Source organism: Paralichthys olivaceus, chromosome 13, assembly GCF_024713975.1.
Source record: "Paralichthys olivaceus isolate ysfri-2021 chromosome 13, ASM2471397v2, whole genome shotgun sequence".
Classification (NCBI taxonomy): Eukaryota; Metazoa; Chordata; class Actinopteri; order Pleuronectiformes; family Paralichthyidae; genus Paralichthys; species Paralichthys olivaceus.
The window spans coordinates 9,444,802-9,465,720 of NC_091105.1; the positions used below are offsets into that span (position 1 = coordinate 9,444,802).

The 20,919-nt window shown below is 44.7% G+C and overlaps 1 protein-coding gene and 1 long non-coding RNA gene across 2 annotated transcripts; one reads left to right on the plus strand and one right to left on the minus strand.

Moving 5' to 3' along the window:
* Window positions 1–4,737: 4,737 nt before the first annotated feature.
* Window positions 4,738–20,885, minus strand: LOC109633050 (potassium/sodium hyperpolarization-activated cyclic nucleotide-gated channel 2-like). The gene is made up of 9 exons (XM_069537589.1): window positions 18,056–20,885; window positions 12,447–12,653; window positions 11,902–12,115; window positions 11,460–11,621; window positions 10,412–10,630; window positions 9,658–9,804; window positions 9,310–9,550; window positions 8,987–9,151; window positions 4,738–8,591 (listed from the first exon to the last, which is right to left on the minus strand). Exons 1-9 carry the CDS (start codon window positions 18,751–18,753, stop codon window positions 6,136–6,138), a joined length of 4,509 nt encoding a protein of 1,502 aa, XP_069393690.1. The 5' UTR covers window positions 18,754–20,885; the 3' UTR covers window positions 4,738–6,135.
* On the plus strand, window positions 5,030–13,073 carry LOC138413550 (uncharacterized). Its single transcript, XR_011245915.1, has 3 exons — window positions 5,030–5,223; window positions 7,474–10,517; window positions 11,396–13,073. It is a non-coding gene; the product is annotated as an uncharacterized lncRNA (long non-coding RNA).
* Window positions 20,886–20,919: the final 34 nt, after the last annotated feature.

The window sequence follows — 20,919 nt, forward strand, 5'->3', positions numbered from 1 at the left end:
AGTAAAAGTATATAATATAATTAAAATGAGATTTAAAAAAACAATTTCTAAATATTACAAAATAAAACTACAAAATAATTACCAGCAAAATAAAGTATCAACAGTATAATAACTCATTATACAGTGCTATGGAGCCTGTCAGTGTTATTTCATACATTGTATATTACATTTCTGGATTATTATTGCAATAACTTTTAATTATATATAATTTTTTCATCTTACATAATAAGCTTATGTGTTTAAATTTTTATTAAAATATACATACATACACATTTATTGGGTTGAGGTGAAGATAATTCACTTTTATACATTGTTTGGTAGTTTATTCCATATATTTTTTATCATAAGTGTATCTGTTTAAAATCTAAGTTTAATTAAATTGTACAAGGTTTTCCTCTGAATTATGAAATAGTTTAAAATGTGAATACACAATGAACTACAATTACCATATTGTTATTTCAGTACAGTGTTTGAGTACATTTAATGTAACTGCATTCCACTGCAGCCTGTCATTGAAGAATTCAGTCTGAGAAGGCCGCCCATGATGAGGGGTCATGAACTGCTGCAAAGTATAGGAGCCTGGTATAGGAAGAGCGAGATCCTTTAGGCGGATGCTGAATGAATGCATTGAGGATTACAACAATCCGGTGATTCAACTTGCAGGATAAACACAGACTGTGGATGTCACACTGTGGGCTAATATAGAAAAAATCACTCTTAATTGTGGGTTTTTTTTGGGGGGGCCCTCTAACCCCCTGCCTCGCCGGCTTGTCATCAGTGCAGCCTCAGAGTAAAGACTTCCCTCTGAGTCTACTTCAGAGCCACAATGACAGAAAGCAATTACAGTACTGTTCATCCTCCCCATTCTATACATGGCCGGTAATCCAGGCTGGTGTGCCATCATTAACTCGGCGCTCCAGTGGTCCCTCCTCTTCACTCTGAATGTTCCCATCATTTAAACAAGCCTCCTGCTCCCTCACATTAAAGATACACTGACTGATGAGACTGATGCTTTTGTGCAAATTGCTGCTTCCTTCCATTGTGTTGATCTGATTGTTAGAGTGTCATCGCCATCTAGTGGATACTGTGCACAAAGCTCAACAGTACTTCTGGCCTCCACTGCTCTTCTCTGCCTTACAACACATTTATATCACAGCATGTATGTGTCTATGTGCTTCTCTCCCACAGCATCGTCATCACTTCTTCTAAATGCGGGTACATGTGTTCAACAGCCGAGCTTGAAAAGCGTCAAATGTTTAGAACTACAGCTCAATCATCCTCTCACTTGCAAATATATGGTGTTTAATGAGAGCCATTGAAACACTGTGCATATATTAACCATTATAAGTCCAATATGTTAATTATCTCTGAGAGGTGAAAAATGGTTCTCTAATCGCCGCCTACACGGGCGAAAGGGCTGTTGAAAACCTTTTGGTTAGAAATGAGAGAGGAGAGGGCAAATAAATGTGTGCCTGAAGGAGGCAGAGGGGAAGCAGGTGTGTTGGGGACTGTAATTTCCCCTCACAAAGGCAGATATTCATTTAGTTTGAGTCAGGAGCAGCAGAGATTTAGGTGTCCCCACATTCACAAGCTTAACCTTGGCTCTGAGTGTGCCCGCCCTCTGCTGAGAGACATAGGATTAGGGTTGGGGATCCAGGAGTTGCAGAAGTAGCAGGAAGGTGCAGTGAGGCAGGGGCAGCTCAAACAGTCCGGGCAACTTCACACTCACGTACAGTAAGATCTTTCACTTCACATCATTGTGGAAAATTAGTCCCCAAAACGTTCAATTCCCAAAACCCTCAGAGATTTCACTCAAGTTCAAATTTTGAGTCACCAGACTCATGTCCCGAACAAGTCTGATATCAGTCGATTCGGCCGACTGTTAAATCAGCTGTACCCTAAACAATATAGGTAACAATAGAAAGATAGAGATCACGCAAAACTATAAAAGACAGACAAGTGGTAGATTGAACGGTACACAGAGTTGAATAGATTAATATAAAATTTAGCATACACCGAATTTTTGCAAATGCAGAGGGCTATGACAAAAACAAACCGATAAATAAATAAATGCTTTAGTTTAATGTGTTGTACTGTCCAACCTGTTGGTTGCCTGTGTTAAAATGTGCCTATTTGTGTTGATCTCTACAGTTAAATAAAAAGTCTAAAGTATAATTTTACGCAACTTTAAGCTGTATTGGCCAGTCAAATACATGTTTATGTGTTTGACTGGCCAATACAGCTTAACATGTACAAGTACTTTCGAATGTGAATCAAGTGTTTCTATTGATGAACTCATGATTGGCACAATGAAATGTTAATGAAGTTCTCTCTAGGTGTCATCTAAAGGTGTTGCAGGCATCAGGTGACATGGTTGTGATGATGCATCAATGTAGTGGCACTGATGTGCGCTGGTAATTCCTCCTGCTAATCTACAATGATTAACATAAAAATATGCAAATTTGTTTATTTATTTATTTAAATTTTCCCAAACTGCCAAAATAAAAAATGATTGGTGCTGACGAACATCTAAAATTTCATTTTTGCTCCATTGCAATGATTTGTTTTTTGCAGTCACAAGCTGTTTGGTACAAATATTCACTTGAGGTCTAAAAACATGTTTTTGCCTTCTTAAATGATATCTCAAGAGTCCCTGGGAGTGATTACATTTCAGTGGTGAAAGGTCACAGTGATCTTATGTGAATCTGGAAAAACAGCATGTGGAAATACAGTATGTACATGGAAACTGCACTACTGTGAGGACATTTTGACATTTTTGCTGGTCCTCACAAATGGGAGTTAGAGGGAGAGTTCACCCAAAAATGAAAATTCAGACATTATCAACTCACCACTGTGGTGATGGAGGGGAGGGTGAAGTGTTAGAGTCCACAAAACACTTGGAGTTTCAGGGGTAAACAGTGTTTCAGCCAAATCCAATACAATTGAAGAAAATGGTGACCACTTCTTCAAGCTTAAAAAAACAACAGAAAAAACAGAAAATGTCTCCATATTCCCTGACATCCAAGTGTCCATAAACCCTGACATTCTAATCAAACTTGAAGCGAAGTCATTTACACCTTGTGGTGGCAATTTCTGTAAAACAAGTACTAAGTCAAACACTTCTTTCTGTAAGTTTAATTCAGCATCTGCAGATGGACTCACAGTACACATCACCTGAATGACATGCACAAATGAGCAAAGAACAGAGGAGAATCTTTGTACGTATAACTCACAGCCCCCTCCCACTAAGCATGCAAAGGTATTTATTACCCTCCTGTAGTTTCACTAAATGGAGGAGACATTCTGTCTTTACATGTTTACATGTTTGTGGAAGACCCCCAGAGTGAGACCCCAAATGTGAGATCCCAAACAGAGATACCAAGAGATACCATAAAGTTGTGGTTTCTCAAGGCCATAAAATTAAGTCTCTTAAGCAATCATCGTAAACCTAAAGTGGCTCTTTTAGATAAACAATTAGGTCAGTTCTCCACATACATGTCTGCTCATGCAATTTGCATACACAAAAAAGAGAAATTTCCAATACAACCTTTGACCTAAATGTTCTCTGTGATCCAAGCACGAACACGGCTCCAGAAGAGGATATCAGATATCAGTTTGTGGACTGTAACACTTCACCCAACCCTCCATCGGCATAGTGGTGAGGAGAGAATGAGTGAATTATCATTTTTGGATGAACTATTCCTGTAAGACTTGGTTTTAGGGTTAGGGTTAGAATTAGGTTTAGGTTAAGTATTTAGTTAAGAGTTAGAGTTAGGGAGCATTATATGAGTGTCCTCACAACTACAGAGAGGCAAGTGTACACGTTTGAATGAACAAACACTGACTGAAACAATGCTGTCTGCTGTTGAACAGAAGACTTGACTGAGGGTGTGTCAAGTTCAGATTCAGGTTTGTCTGCTCTGCTCTCAGCTGCTCATCACCTTGTTTTCTCTGGACTCCTCAGCTGGAAAACAAAAAAGAACCTTTTATCGACCCTGAGCTGAACAATCACTTGATTAATTGATCATGGTCCTTTCCCTTCAACTGTTGGTATTGGTCACTTGTAATGGATCAAGATTCTTCATTGCTGTTTGCTGCTTGATGTGAATATAACTATGTATTACCTCATCAGTGAACATGATTTATACCTGAGTCACGTCAGGTGGACATCAACTCCCATGATGCCACGCTGCTTCACAACGTCATCAAACTAAGTCTTATTTTTTTGTGTTGCATGAGAGACCCCTAGTGGCGGAAGCAACACATTGGACATTAAAATTCTTCTTTTTGGAAGTTAAGTTTTGATTAATCACCTTTTTATGCTTTAGATGATGTCACTGAAGACATCATTTACTGGCTGTGTCTCAAAACAAGGTTACATTTATAGCAGTAAGTCCAGTTTACAGTTTAAATCTCTGTCTACTTTCTTGAGATCTTCTCATTCAAAGAACTTCACTGTCGACTTTACTTCACAGGCTCCCAGGGTTGTTGAGAAAATCGACAGATGAACAGACAGACAAACATTTATAATAAGATTGATTCAATTTTCAAACCTGACGTTAAATGCTGTTGATACATTCAAGGCCTCTGAAAAGTCACCAACATTTGAGTTTAGTTCAATTATAAATCAACAGTTGCCAGTATTATCTCCTCTCACATAATGTTATAAAAACACAAAGGCCTGAAACACACAAGCAGTTTCACAAATAGGCTCATGCTTCGTCACACTCAACAAGATGATATCGAAATCCGCTTTATTCTTACATCCAGATATACACCATCTTCATCAACATCACCATCATGGTTATTAGGGATATCACCATCATCATCTTCATCATCATCATCATCATCATCACAGTCATCACCTTCAGTGCCCCACTTGAGATAATCATTTCAACAGCATTACTAGCTATTTTTTCCTGTTCAAAAGCTAAAGCTGTGATAAATAAAAAATAAAACATTTGGTCCTTAAATATAGTCTAGGCAACATGGTATCAGGGATTAAGACAGAAATGCCTTGTTGCTACCCACACAAAACATCAAACATCACTGGAAATGGCGCTGAAACTAGCGACAGAAGGAGGAGTCCGCCAATTGAGCATGAGGCTGATGGCAGCGGAGAGCAAAGTGTCGGGCAAGCCGAGAGAGAGTCTGTAAGCGTCAGAGAAACCGTTAGCGACCGGAGCTGTGAATTCTGATGAAAGGCGGCGAGACAGATGAGAGGTGAGAGACAAAAGGCAGAGAAGTGAGGGAGCATACAACAGACCCACAGAGAGGCACGTATTTACAGTACAGGGAGCTGGCTGGAACTAAATCAAGTGAATCACAGTGCACAGTAGAGCAGTATCGTGTGTCACACACACAAAAAAACACAATTCACAGAAGTCGAGTGAACATGTAGGGTTAAAAGTTTCGTTAAAAAACTAAACACCACACACCTGGGACAACAAAACTACCAGTGGACTGCTCCTAATTACTCAGTCATATGAGCATCGACTTTGCAGCGTTTTTTTTAAATGATATATATCTTTGTAATAATAATAATAATTATTATTCTGATGAGAAAATATTACACTTTGGTGAGGAATGTGAGGCAAGAGGGAGGTGGAGCTGGAAATCAGGAAGTGTCTGCTCTATTGCCTGCATCTTGAGATCACAATACACATCCTTCCTCACAGCAGAGAGCTGGTTATTTTCTCTAGTTTAATATTATTGTCAGTGTCATTTCCTGTTTCATTATTCGAGTCGCCCATGTTTCGCATGTATTGCTGTTATCACTGTTTTCACATCAGCTATTGCTTGCATCCTGTTTTACTGCGTAAGCTGCAATATTTCCACCTCAGCTCCCTTGCCTGCTCCAACAATTACTTACACAGATATGTATGTGTACATTTGTATGGTTTTTTTTTTTTACTTTACCTCAGCCTGCACCTGCCAGCACACCCCATTAAGTCTTTCTCCTCCATTGATGGCTTGGTTGAGTGTCACATAAACACCTGATGTTCTAAGACAATCACAGCCTAGAGTGAATGCATACAAGATGTCCACAGGAAATCATTGTGATTTCAACTCTGACAACTCCGTACATCCATGGTTTGACTAGCCATATTCATTAAAGTCCACCATCCTTCGTTCTTACATGTTGGCAGGCAGTTTGTGTCTCAGTCCCTCTGAGTCTTTTCTGGTGTGTTCTAATTGAGAGTCCTTTTTCCCACCTTTAGGGGAGGTGGTGTTGGCAGTGGTGGCTGTATGTGCTGAGTGGGTGGGTGAAGTGGTAGATGCCTGAGAGGTCTGAGCGGGGGTAAAGGGCATGTTGAGTTCTGAGGAGTGGGCAGCGGCAGCTGAGGTGGTTGGCATTTGTTTCGGGGTCTGAGACAAGGCAGGTGGGACATATGGAGAGGTGGTTGTGAGAGAGGAGGGGTTAGTGGAGCCGGGGTTTGGGCGTAAAGTTGGTGAGGATGAGGTTGTAGATGTGGTCAGTTTGGTGGAGCCTGAGCTCTGGCTCGAGGAGAGGACAGGAGGGGTTTGCTTTACAGGATGAACTGAGAATGTTACTTTAGTAGAACTGGTGCAAGCAGGTGTTGAGGCAGGAGCTGGAGTTTGGCCTGTTTTGGCCTGTTTTGGGATCTGGCTTGAGCTGGGGCCCCTAACGGAGCTGGAGACAGAGGGCTGGACACAAGTGTTTGGACTCTGGGACTTACTCAGGGAGGGAACTGATGTAACAAGGATTGGAGAGGGCGTAGGGGTAAAGGTCTGGGTAGGAGTGACAGGTGTGATGGTTTGCGTTGAAGTTTGGGATGTGATAGAGGAACGGGAGCGTGTACTCTGAGTTGGGGTAGGTATCGGAGAAGGGATTGGGGTTGGGGCAGGGCTGAGGCCAGACAACGGAGAAGCAGAAGGAGGAGTGTTGGATGCCTTGGCTCTTGGGTTCTGGGGATGCGGTGGAGAGAAGGCGACTAAGGAGGAGGGAGGAGGAGAGGAGGTTAGCGATAATTTTGGCCCATAAGGTTGAGGTAATGGTACAGGGGTGGAGACAGAGGAAGGAGGCGGCGTAGAGGAGGGGGAAGGAGAGGAGGAGCGGGGGGAAGGTGTAGGGAGGGGTTTGGGACGAGGAGTCGAGGAAAGCGACAAAGGGCTTGTTCCGGCTGAGGGCGGAGTGGAGCAGGGAGGTGGAGAGGAGGAGCGAGAGGGGGGCATCGGGATTGGTTTTGGGCGAGCTGTTTGGGAGAGGATGGAGGTTGGAGATGAAGGGGTGGGTGCAGGTGAAGGGGTGGCAGAGGGGAGTGGGGTTTGCTTTGGAGGGGAGGGAGAGGGCATAGAAACTGGAGAAGGCAGGAGTACAGCGGTAGGTGTGGGTACGGAGGCAGTGTGAGGTGCAGATTGTGCGTAGATGCCCATGTTTGGAGGGGTAGCCTGTGGAAGAATGGACTGAATGGGAACTGTAGCCTGTGCTTGTGTTTGTGCATGAAACAGATTTGTTGCAAGCTGTACTGGAGCGTTGGAGGTCAGCATGCCTGCACTGCTTCCCCTGGCTAACTGCCCTGCCAGGAAAGGAGCTGCCAACAAATTACCACCCGAGGCCTTCCTGTGGAGAGGAGGGTGTGGCTGCAACCCAGCCCACGAGCGGTGAGGCAGAGTGGGCTGCGAGGCCGACAGCAGCCTGGCTTCCTGGGTGAGTCTGCCCAGTGCTGGAAGACCCTGGGAGCTGTTTCCTCCATGACGTAACAGAGCTTCTTTTGCTCCCTGCTGACCTATCACAGAGCTGTTGCCATCGGCTGGGGCAGCAGGAGCAGCTGCTGGGTTGGTGGCCGGCACCTTGTGGAGGGGTGGAGTTGATGGTCCTCCTCCTGTCGGGGTTCCAGCTATCAATGAAGGATGATCAGCCTGGAGACGGAGGCTGTAATGATGAGTCCTTCCTTGTTGGACAGACGTTGGGACAGAAGAAGCTGGAGTTGGTGGTGTTTTGGCAATAGGTGGTGATGTCACCCCACCAGGAGGGCCCATGGCTGAGGGGGAGGCAGGAAATCCCCCTCTTGGGGACAAACCACCCATTCCTCCCATCGTCATCATTCCTATGAGGGAGCTCACAGAGGGGCGCATGGGCTGCAACACAGGAGCACGAGGCGGTGACAGAGGAAATGAAGAAGAGGGAGAGGGAGAGACAAGAGGGGAAGGCAGGAAGAAAGCTCCTCCGAGTGCATGCTGCTGCAACTGCTGGAGCTGCTGCTGCTGTTGCTGCTGCTGGTGCATGAGGGCGATGGCTACATTACTGGTGGCAGCGGCAGTCTGGAGGGGAGCATGGACCAGCGGCGCCCAGATGACCGGGCGTGGCCGAGGAGACACTGTGCCGCTTCCTCCCATGACTCCGCTTCTTCCTGCAGCAGCTGCGGCGATGGCGTCCTGCATTGCCGGCATGCTGTCGTGTTTGACAATCTGCTGTACCAACATGCTGTCACAGGAACCCAGACCACCAGCTGCAAGGCCTCCCCCCGATCCTGGACCCCCTCCACCCCGGCCTCCACCACGACCCATGCTGCCCCCCAGTGATCCAGCCTGGGATGACTTCCTCAGGAGCATGGAGTTCTTCCTGCCTGTATTAGAAAAAATAACAAATAACAAATTCTGAGACTCAGTTAAGAAAATAAGTTCCTGAAATGGTAGCTTTCTGAAAAGTAGAATAAAGCAGTGAATACACAGCAGTCAGCTGGAGTTTTAGCCTCAAGGTTTCTCTGTTCCTCACTAAGAACATTGCTCATCCTTTATTATTTTATTTTCTCTCTCTTGTTTTCAAAGACAAGTTTTGACCTTTCTGTGGAGGACAAGCTTGACAAAGCTCCTTAGAAATGGGATGAAATTGGATGGATGATTAAATGTTTTTCAAGCTCGCTACAGAATTAGGGAGCTGAATCAAAAATAGCAGGTCATGGCAAAGATAAGATGCGGATGAAAACAAACGTATGCTGGAATCAGAAAATCCACTGGTTACCAATACGGTCCAGACGGTCAACAGCCACAGTTTCGAAGGCACGGCGCATCATTGGATGTTCCTCGAGCACCTCGTTAAAGCTGTCCACGCTGAGAGAATACAGACGACAGTATGTATCTGCCCGGACACTCGCTGTCCTCCGTCCACGAGTCAACAAACAGATCTCTGAATGTGGAAAGAGACAATGGACGGTGTAGAGAAGGGAAGGGACAGGGTGAGATAAATCAAACCACAGAACAGCTACCATCATCTTCCATCTTCAACCTCGAGTACCTCCTCCCCCTAAAACCTCCTCTTCTTCTTCACCATACTTGTGCTCTCACCTCCAAAGTACGACCCATCACTCAGCTTGGTTTCCTTGTTGCCACGGGTCAGCACACTGACTCGCCCATGTTGGATGAAGTACATCTTCCGTCCCACTGTGCCCTCACGAATGATGAAGTCTGCAGGCTGGAACACTTCAAAGCGGAGCTTGGTCAGCACGGCGGTCACAAAGTTGGGATCAGCGTTGGCGAACAGTGGCATGTTAGCCACCAGGCTACGGCAGTTAAAGCTGACAATCTCCTGGAGGACGAGAGAGGGGAAGTCTGACTCAATTGCTGAAGGATCAGGAATGCAGCATCTGATGATTTGTGTGTGTAGATGTGAGGGCGTTGGTGACTTCATTTTACCTCTTTGAGTGGCTCGCTGAGTTCTCCCAGGATGTTCTCCTCGTCAAACATTTTCCCCTGGAAACGGTGCTCGTAGTACTCATGGATCTTCTGACGAACATCTGCAGGAAGCTTGTGGAATGACATGTACTGCTCCACCTGCTTGTACTGTAATGACACACACATGCACAGGTCACATATGCACACACATACACTCGTACAGGGAGACAGATATTCTGTAGTACAACACAATATTTATGCAATAGGATCGATAGAGAAAAAATTCATACATCTCACAAGTTCTTTGTCTATGCACTATTTGCTTCTCTGCTGCTGTGCGTACAGATTGGCATTGATTCATTGTCTTAGAATATTCACACAATACACAATTATATTTAGTTTAACAAATGGCTCAACTTAAAAAAGTTAATTAAAGACACTGCACAAAAAGAGCATTATGTTACCATGGCGATACAGATTGTAGTTACTTTGGTCAGAGATTGTCAAAGAATTAATCGATCTGACAATTGACAGAAAGGTCTTACACAATTTATCCTCATTTTAATCAGAAAAAACAAGTAGTCTGAAGAATTCATCATGTACTTTCAGAAGCTCTGAACTCAAAAAATAATAATACAATAGAAAAAACAACCCCACCAACTGATAGAAGCTGAAATTATTCATAGCTTATATGAGTGAAGTGTAATGGCTACACTGTGAGTAGGTTTGGCGGAGAAGTGGATGAAGTGACAGACGGAGCAGCGTCATGCTTCACCTTCTCCTGATACTGTCGTCGGGAGGAGTCCAGCGACTGGATGAGGGCGGTGGCGTGGCCGATGAACATGGCGTAGCAGGTGGCGCCGACGATCATACTGAGCATGGTGAGCCACACATCAGTCATCCCCTCTGGAGCCTGTGCACCGTACCCGATGCACAACATGTGGCTCATGGCTTTGAAAAGAGCATACGAGTACTGCACGCCCCATGTGTCGTTCTGTGGGTGGGGGACAGACACAGAGGGTGACAGGAAGAGGAAAGGAGGTTTCAAGTGTTAATTACCGAGGTTGTGTAAAGCAAAACTGTTTCACTGTCGAAACCTGCTTCAAAACAGAGCGGCTGCAGGAAGTATGAAAACCACACTGAGGATAAAAGGGCAGCGATCGCACATTATTAAATAAATCTTACAAAGGCTACAAATAAAAAGACCATCCTTTAAGTGATTCAGTGTGTCTGTACGCTTTTGATTTAAGTTGTGTGTGAGTCAAATTATACTAAGATGTGAATGGTCCAACGGATGAGGGGACTTTCTCTGGGGAAAATCCCAGCATCAGCCTGCTTAGCAACAGTCCCCTAGGCAACCACTGAGACATGAGTCAGCTGTTCATACAGCAGCTATCTGTGTATCTGTGCACATTCACTGGCGTCAGGCGAGGTCCCTAGGCCTCCGTCTGTTGATTTCAGATGAGCTTTTTAATTGGACAATCTTTTTTTAAATTTTTGTAATGGTGATAGTCAATCTTACTCCAATTGGACATGTTGCTGCATGAGCCAATTAATACAGATAAGGAGCAAACAATGTCAAATCAGATAAACAGCCTCAGTCTGCAAACACACAGTTAACCAGAACCAGGCTTTTCAGAACCGGTGGTTTGCTTTAATCTGAAATCAATATTGTGCACACTGTTCAAACAAGCTGAGATAGAGCTTTGTGTCTTTCATTCAGCTCACACTGAGCGTCATGTCTGTTTTTGATCTCCAGAAAATATAATCGTTGCCTGGAACATAACAGCCACATGCATGCACACCGCTGTGTGGAGACTCACCACCATCAGGTTCTTGGAAACCCAGCAATCAGGAGGGAAGTCCTGCAGCATGGGGACCAGGAACTGGAGACAGCCGTCCCAGTGGCACAGCAGCAGCATCATACCGATCAGGTTCACAATCCTGACCATGGCACTGGCAAGGTCATAGGTCATATGGAAGATCTGAGGAGGAGCGGAGAGAAAGAGGAGATGATAAATGTGGAGGAAGGAGGATGAGTGAAAGGATGGGTGCATAGGCAAGATGAGATTAACTTAAAATATCTTTTTATTTAAAAACCCTTTTCCTCCAGCTCATCAGTCCAATATTCAAAAATGGGTTTGATTTTACCTAAAAGACCTTTTGATGATTCATACCTTACATATGAACAAATATACCAATATCTCTTTCCCTTCGACTCTGCTCTCTCTTTGCAGCCGTTGTTCCCCGGTCTCTGATTCTCACCTCCTCCCATTGGTGGATGTAGCGGATGAGTCTAGACAGGCGGAGCAGCCGAAGCAGGCTCAGAATTTTGGTGAAACGAACGATGCGCAGCGCCCTGGCCGTCCTGTAGACCTCGGAGTCCAGACTGTCCACCATCAGGAAGATGTAGTCCACCGGGATGGACGACACAAAGTCCACGAGGAACCAGCTCTTCAGGTATTTCTGGCGGATGGCCCTGAGTCAGAACAGGATGGAAGACCACACACATTCCTCATTTGGCAGGGCAGCTTTGTGGAAGTGATTTCAGCAGACGGCTGGCATAAAAAGATTCTCATCAATATTCAGCAGGAGCAGAACTGGAACGTGAACAAAGCTCTGCCACTGGCTACGAGTCACCTTTTCACATCTTGAACATGGATTTGAGCAAACACAAACCCAGCAGATGGCCAGAAGAGCACATTCTAATTTATAGCAACAGAGCTTGGGTATTGATATTCCAGACCATATTGAACATGCACACTGCCCCAGCCCTTGACATAAATACACACACAAAAGCTTCCACTGACCTGGGGTCCAGCAAAATCTCAGTGCTGTCTTCCTTGACGATGCCCGTCCTAAAGTTGAGAACCAAGTCAACCATGAAGAGAGTGTCAGAGACCACATTGAAGATGATCCATGAGGGAGTGTTCTCGTCTCTAAAGAAAGTGATGCCCACTGGCAGGACGATCAAGTTCCCCATCATCAACACTAACATCAACAGGTCCCAATAGAATCTGGAAAAGAGAAAGACACAGATGTTACTTTCTTATTTTCTAATGGTGTGAATGTGTTTTACTATGAGTCTCAGATAAAGTTTTTATTACAGCATTTATCTTATTTTTTTATATTCCGATACCTGTCTTTGTGCTTTTAGTAAGTTAATCTGTCTTTTTGACATATCACAGTGGAAAAGGCACTGGTGTAAATAATAAAATATAATACTGAATATCATTTAGCTGCTTTGGACAACCTGATATTTATCATGGTGACATATCACACACTACATCTAAGCAGGTTTTTAGTATCAGCGTGTTCAGACAGGAGAAGTGACAGAATGAAGCATACACATACCAGACTGTATAGCATACACACTGAAATTAAAGGCGGTGGCAAAACGGCTACAAAAACAAAATGTATAAAATCTTAAGATAAAATTGTGTATTTGTGAAATTTGTGAAGTGAAATTCAAATGTCTGATTGATGCCTGCAGTAACAATGATTATGTTAATAATTGATAGATAAATATATACATTTTTTGTATACTGAGTCCGGAACAGTCTACATACTATGACGATGAATAGCAAGAGTTTCATGGCTTACTGTAAATCTTGAATAAACCGGAACTATTGTTTATGTTATCACATCACAACTGCTCTTTTCCTGCTGGGACAAGTCAAAATGTCTGCTGTGAAAAAAGGTTTGGCCCATGTCCCATCCTTCCACGGAGTTTTGTGAAAATCTGTTCTGCAGTTTGTGCGTAATCCTGCTGACAAACCAATCAAATAACAAAAAACCAACCTCTACCAATACTTGGTGGAGGTAATCAAAGCAGTAGAGTGCAAGATTTTTCAACTTTATATCTTCTTAACAAGAATTTGTCCCTATTGCAACTGGATAGCATCTTTCCTTCTTGCCTAAACTCCCTCAACTCCAGTTTTAACAAAACACTTCAAAACAAAATCACTTAAAGGCTCAAGATAACATTGATGACAGAATCAAGGTTATTTTCAAGGACTTTAGAAACTCAAGGACATGATATAATTTATATATATGTATATGTATTATATCATAATTTCTACTGGATGAGTCTAACTCTCCATCTGCATGAGTAATATGGGTTGACTCTTTAAAGGAGAATTCAGGTCTGCCAACTGGTTTTTAAACTTTATCTTTCTAACGGCACTTTTTTTCTTTCAGTTAAGAATTTTATAATTTCCTTATTTCATATTGTTGTGATACATTTTCTATATATATTTTCTTGTCTTTGGAACATCCCAAGTGCAAATTCACCCTGGTAGAATAAGCCCAGTAGTGGTATGATGTCTGAAATTCTCCCTTAAGCCAATTTAATCCTTTGCAAATGTTTTGGCAGCATAAAGTACAGCCTTTATCCCTCAATTCAGAGGAGGACTGAAATGGATTGTATTAAAAAAACCAAAGAGATGCAGAGAGAGAAGGACTGAAGGAGGCAAATGATCAGTAACCTTGGGAGGCCTCATCAATCTGTATTTCATGCTGGTTACTGGTTGACGTAGCTTCCTAATCAGTCATGTGACTAAGATGCTGGAAGTGACAGGAGAGGCAATCCAATCATCTGGAGACAATTCCTGACATCTTCCTATCGCTCTCCTCCTAATCCCTTTATCCATCCCCTCAACCCATATCAGTGACTTCTTGCATACACACACACACACACACACACACGTACACACACTGAATTCTCTTTCTGTGAGAATACACTTGAGCTCTGTGGTCGATTGCTATTGAGCGCTAATTTAGTAGCACAACCTCATGGTGTGATGCTACCACTAGACTGATGAAGATTAAGTATGAGTCATCACTCTGCCACACACACACACACACACACAGACGTCACTTATCCGAACTGATGTATCACTTCACAATCACTGGTAATAAATACAGCAGTTGTTTACAGCAGCACAGACAGTGATTCTGGCTCTGCTGCAATGGTGATGGAGATTTATTCCTGAACTTGATAACTCACTTTGCTCACTTTGATTATTCGAACATTACAATAAATGACATCATACTGAATTGTTTGTTTAGGTCTGTCAGGGCTGTGCATGTATAAAATACAATATACAATAGTTTACAATAGTATTTATTTATTCTGATGAAGAATATTATCTGAGCTCCTTGAAAGAAAAAAAATATATAAAGGTGTTCCTTTCTTATGATAAAAGGTATATTCAGAGAGAAATTAACAGTCATTCCCATTGCTGAGTATTTATACCACAGTATACGAAAGCTAATCTGAAAAGAAAATAAGATTGCAGCACAGTCACACACAAGCAAATGCAAAGCAAATATTGTGGTCAAAGTCATAGTTGAACTCCACACAAACCCACGCTGTGATTTGCCTCGATACAGGAAGCAAATGCTCTCACACACACGTAAAAGATTAAAATGCAACATTGCGATGCTCTCCTCTGTATCAGACAACTGGCAACAGTTTCAATGAAGTTTAATCAAACCTCAGTCGCCTTTAGTCTGGCGAGTAACAAAATAGATGACATTGCACATGTGACTGCACATCATTTAGCCTCTGTGTAGGAGACCTAGCTGCTCTCCCTGAGATGTGGCAGCTGATATGAGGTCATTCTAACACCAAACAAATGAAAACAACCAAACAAATGAGAACAACCAATCTGACGAGAGAGGACGTCAGGAACGCTGGAAAGAGGCTCTGAAGTTTGACGAGGCCTGATTTCTGATCTACCAACTGTGGACTGATGCAACACTGGGTTGTGTGGGGTACGTGCAGGTATGCATGTGACCATAGTGTAATTTGCACTCAAGAACTGCGCACACACACACACACACACACACATACATATAGGAATTGCAAATGCAATCAAAGGCCTTATCAGTATTCCATTTTGAACATGAACAGGTGCTGGAGGAGAAGTGACCTGCATCTACCTGCTCAGCTGTTGTCAAACCAAACGCTAATTCTACTGTAATTGAGGCCAAGTGTCTCCTGAGTGTCCTCTGATTGGTTCCCAGCTCACAGTTGGCCAGATGTTAGTTCTGAGCCAGTTTCCTCCCATCATCCCACCAGACAGACAAACAAGCACAACGGCAACAGGCTATTATATAATAAATCCCTGTTAGTATGTGTGTGATGCCACCAACCCTGTTTCAACACGGCTCATCTCTGTTGACAGCCGAAACCTCTGCCTCCCTCGTGTTTTCATCCCTCCTCTCATTTCCCCCTCTGCCTTTGTATGGCTCTCGTCGAGCCGGAGCGTGAATTTCCTTCACCTTTGCTTCCTCCTCTCGTTGCCTATTCTTACAGGTGCAGCAGCAAACACATCTTTTCTTGATGAGGTGAAGGGCAGGAGAGCTTATCAACACACTCAATAATGATGGACCACACTTGAGCATACATATTACTGCACACACACAGAGGATATGTTCAAGGTCAATACACACAAGGGCCTTCATCTCTCTTCCCCTCTCTCTCGCTGTGGCGTCACAAAGTTCCTCCTCAGACGTCACTCCAGACTGCAGGTACTTAACTGAAAAGTTAGATCTGTGAATTATGCATAATGCATACTCAACTTGCATAATTTAAGATGGCATACATAATTGATCAAAATCCAATTGATTCCTCCGACAGGATAATTGGAACTATTAACATCTTTAGTTATGTTTCATGAGTGTCAAGGAGTGCAGAAGGGGCCCGAGATTCCTCCATCCACACCACTTCATGCATCATCCATCCATCCATTTCTCCTCTGCTCCCTCGCTAACCTCGCTCACTGTATCACCCATGAGCAGACTCATAAGCAGCACTTGGCGATCATCATATTGACAGACGATACAAAACGACTCAGTCTGTGTGTGTGTGTGAGTGTCTGATGAGACAAAAGTGGGCCAGGAGCCTTGGGGATCAAGTCATCCATTGTTGCTGCAGTCTGTCTGGAGATTATTAGCGCTGCCTCTCCCACTGCTGTCCACCTGCACATTTAAATAGTGTATTTATACAAAGTCTTTAACAGCCATGGATGGATGGCTTGTTGAATAATAGCACACATTAAAAGTAGGTTTGCGTAAGAGGCATGCTGGCTTTTAAAAAAGCTGCCTTCCCATACTTGTCTCCATTAAAAACAGTGCACAGAGACAGATTTTTGGGAATGGAACAATACTGATTAATACCATTACCAGTTCATCTGTTGATTGACCACATAATCGTTATTGTCTATAAAATATGAGAATCACTGTTTCCCAACTCAAGAAACCTAAACTCAATATGTTGCTTTAAATGAAATAAAAGAGGAAACAACCTAATTCACAAGGGAACATGGGAAGATCTTCCATTATTGATTAAAAAACAACAAACAATAATTAAATCATCCAAATTGTAATTCTCTGTTGACTGACTCATCAGTTAATTGATGAATAATTTCCATTCCCAAACATTTGCCACATGGAATCAACAAGCAGCTGCGTGCTTATCTTCATTGGGAGACGTTTATTTCAGGAAACCTAAAAATTAACAGCCTTGATCGTCATTTTCTCCTCAGGTGTTATTGACTCTAATTGTTCTGCTCAGGTAGCAGAACAAATCAAGCTTCATGCATGAAGTCACCAGCAGGGAGTGCTGTGCTGGGTTCATCCATTGTTCACATGAGAACACATTTAACATTTGCATAATTGACATGGAAGACATGTCTCACTGATGCCTGATCAGCCAAACACCTCGTAGCTAAATTTGTCCTCCTCGCCTTCACCTGTGAAACTATTTCTTCCGGAAACAATCAGTCATTTCTGTCATGTTATTTTTCTAATGGAGAGCCTGCCATTGCTGTGAGGTGACTATCCTGGAGCGATGGACACCTACACCCTGTTCCATAAACACCTCTGCCTCCATCGTCCCCCCCTAAGGAGTTTTCATCCTCTCCACTCCATCTTTTTTAATTTGAGTTTCCATATCTCCTCTGATTATGTACGTTGTTTCCTCCAGAGAATCTGTCTCTTGCCTCTCCTCTTACCCTCACATCACTTCCTACACACCGCTGTTGTACTACTGTTGTGTCCCCGGCAATATATATTTAGCCTTGTGCATGTCTTCTTCTCCTCCCTGTTGTCCTCCCCATTTCCTCTGTTGGCAAATGAAGAGGCAGCTGAATGTATGATCTGTTCCTCTGTCTGCAAACAGTAAGTGTCTGTCATTAGGCCTCAAGTGTTCACTAAAGTGAGAACAATTCCAAGCTGCTTTGATCCATATTCCCACCAAAGGAACATTCGGTGTCTTTTATGTGTTACAAGTGGCATTTGGCCTATTTCTCAAATCAGTGATCAGAGGGACTATAGCTGCATGCTGTGGAGTGTTTGTGTGCGTGCGTGTGTGTGTGTGTGTGTGTGTGTGTGTGTGTGTCTTGCTCTATACCTGAAGTCACTGTAGGGGTGTATGATCCAGGACCCTGCTGATTTCAGCCTCTCCTGCTCCAGTGCCACAGCCTTGTGGGATCCAAACATGCGCAGGCTGAACTTGTTGACCCCGGGCTGGAGCATGGCTCCAAACTGCCTCTGGATGAAGGTGCTCTGGTTGGAGTTGCTGTAGTCCTCTCCGTCCAGCCCCAGGCCGAACATAGCCAGTCCGGACTGACCCATCATCTCGGGGGTCCCTGCTGCGGTGGTGTTGCAGGTCGTGGTGGTGGTGGTCTCTTGTCCGGTGGCCACCACCATGACTCCTGTACCGGTGGAGGAGGTGGAGGCGAGGGCAGCGCGAGACGCAGCGAAGCCCACTGAGCGTGGCGGAGGGTGGGCTGTGGCCGAAGAGGAGGACGGCGGAGGCGGCAGGGGCACTGGGGTGGTTGGTGTGCCCGCTGTGCGGAAGGGAAGGCCGTCCCGGGTGGAGGAGCTCATGATGGAGAGACGACGACCGCGTCCACCTGAGGAAGTGTTGTCTGCCCCGAAAGAGACCTTCTCCCCCTCCAGCGAGGCCTGCGACAGCCTGTAGCCCGGAGAGGGCAGGCTGCTCTTACTGCGCCGCTTAGAGTCCCCTCCGTTGCGTCTGGGCAGGCTGTCCCCCCCGGACCCCGGGCCGCTGCCGGGTGTCCCCACACCTCCAGCCACCCCATCCATCCCAACTCAGGGCGGAGGAGGAGGAGGGTGAGGGCAGGGTGTTTATGACCTGTACCTCCCTCCCCCTCTGTTAAACCACTCTTTGGTATAGAACCTGTAAGATTAGGTGAGTGTCAGTGTCAGTGGATGATAAAGTGAGGAGGCTCTCAGCTCATTCTTCTGGAGCCGACACACGGCTCACACCTCCGCCCTCTCTCCGCCGATGTGCCCACCCTTACCTCGGTGCCCTTGTTACAAGCCCCATGTAGACATGAAATCGTCCAGCCGGCCACAGTGACGCCAGCAGCTTCACTTCCCTCCTCTGAGCTCCAGGAGTCTGGCTCGTCCTCACTGTTGTGTCTGTAACATTCCTCCTTCCTCGTCCTTGAAACGCTGCTCTCCGCCCGAGGCCCTCCCTCTCCTCTCCACAGCCGCCCTCAACGCTCCGACGCCGGTCATACTGGCTCCTGATTCCCGGTCTTTTGTAGATAACGGAGCTCGCCGCTCATTGGCCGCTGGTGTTGGGTGATGTGTAGCCTATATGTCCGGGCTCCTCACCCGCTTTTGTCAGTTTTTACCATATATCATTATGTAAGGGGTGGGGTGTGAGCGGCAGGGTGGCGGAGTGGATGAATGACAAGGACACTTGATCCTCAGTCAGGAAGAACCGGTGGTTAATGGACAGAAGGGACGCACATCACCGGCGCTCAGACTCCGAGGCGCACTGATCCACCCTGACACGCTCACTGTCCGCAACCACAAAACACGCACACGTTAAAACAAGAGGCGGCGGAGGAACAAGTCACGGATCTAGCCGATGTTTCCACTTGATCCGCGGCACTGGTTCCTGGTGTCCGAGCGGAATGGAAGGCGCGCCGAGATGTTGCCCACTCGTGACTGAGGCGCTCAGACAGCTGGGGGAGACACCGGTGGCTCCACGGCACAGCAGCGCGATTCTCTCGAACTGAAGCCGGGGTGAAGTTGGTCAGATGCTCAGAGCCTGACGCACGAAACCTCCTGGTGTCTCACGAGCAACCGCTGCCATTATTCCCACTTCTGGCGACTTTCAATGACATAGTGTCCAGACCACAGGGAGACGGCGGTGTCCTTCCCTCTGATGAAGCACACACATCGGCGCCACACTTCAGTAAAACAAGCCGCTCCGAGGTGAAGCGCTGCGCCCTGACGAATCCAAACCTCTGCTTCGAAATAATAAAACAACTTGTTGAGCGTTTCAAGGCGCAGGCTGCTCCAGCGCCGACGAGGTCCAGTTTAAATCCACTTCGGCGTTCGCAGCTGGAGCGCACACGGTCACAGAGACGCGCGGCGCATGCAAAAGAAATATTAAATAAATAAATGGTGCATATACAGGTCTGGACGCAATCGGCCTGTTGCCATGGCATCCGCATCCCTCATCATCCATCTATCACCCCCCTCAAGGCCGCATGCCCGGGCCGGCGAGACGCAAGCATCCCTCGCAGGTACCAGGTCGCGCGTCATCCTCTTTCACCAAGACAGAGGAGGGAGTGCGTGATGGGGAAACTTTATTTAAAGCTCGGAAACATAACAAGCCATTTAGTGGTGAACATCATAGTAAGTGACATTAAATGAAATGCAGATCGTGTTTACTAAACGCTGTAGTCAAACTAATAAAGCCGACGTGTTTTATACCTGTGGAATAATAAATGCCCACTTTTATACTCAACCCAGAGCTGATATATGATGGCAGTTAATTTGAAAGTACTTAGTGAATGTTGTGTTTGTGTGCCAGCCAAGCCACCTCATAAATCTGAGATTTATGTGGAAAATACACAGGGGATACTTATAGTGTTGTAAATCACAGATTACTTTTATCTACTTCAATTGAGTATTTCTGTTTTAATCTACTACATCATCCGAATTTCAGAAGAAAATATTGCATCTGATAGCTGTATTCACTATTTACTTACTTTGCAGATTAAGACCTTCTTATGCTATACAAATGAATCTAGTAACATGACTTAGTAGAAAATATCATCACTCTAATATAAAAATAAATGGCTGCATCTATCATAATAGTAATTTACAACCACAGGACCCATTTGAAAGCACTGAGTGAACCACAAAGTTATTTACAGTGGCTACCGTGCTCGGTCTTCATGTAAAAGTGGCTATTAGTGGTAGAGAGAATTTGAGATAAACTGCGGG

Excerpts from the sequence above, each read along its gene's own strand:
- LOC109633050 (XM_069537589.1), bottom strand. The coding sequence starts at position 18,753 with ATGGATGGGGTGGCTGGAGGTGTGGGGACACCCGGCAGCGGCCCGGGG. Across the intron at positions 9,551-9,657 it reads TCAGCGAGCCACTCAAAGAG|GAGATTGTCAGCTTTAACTG; the intron begins GTAAAATGAAGT and ends CTCGTCCTCCAG. Across the intron at positions 9,152-9,309 it reads TGATGGGTCGTACTTTGGAG|AGATCTGTTTGTTGACTCGT; the intron begins GTGAGAGCACAA and ends TTCCACATTCAG.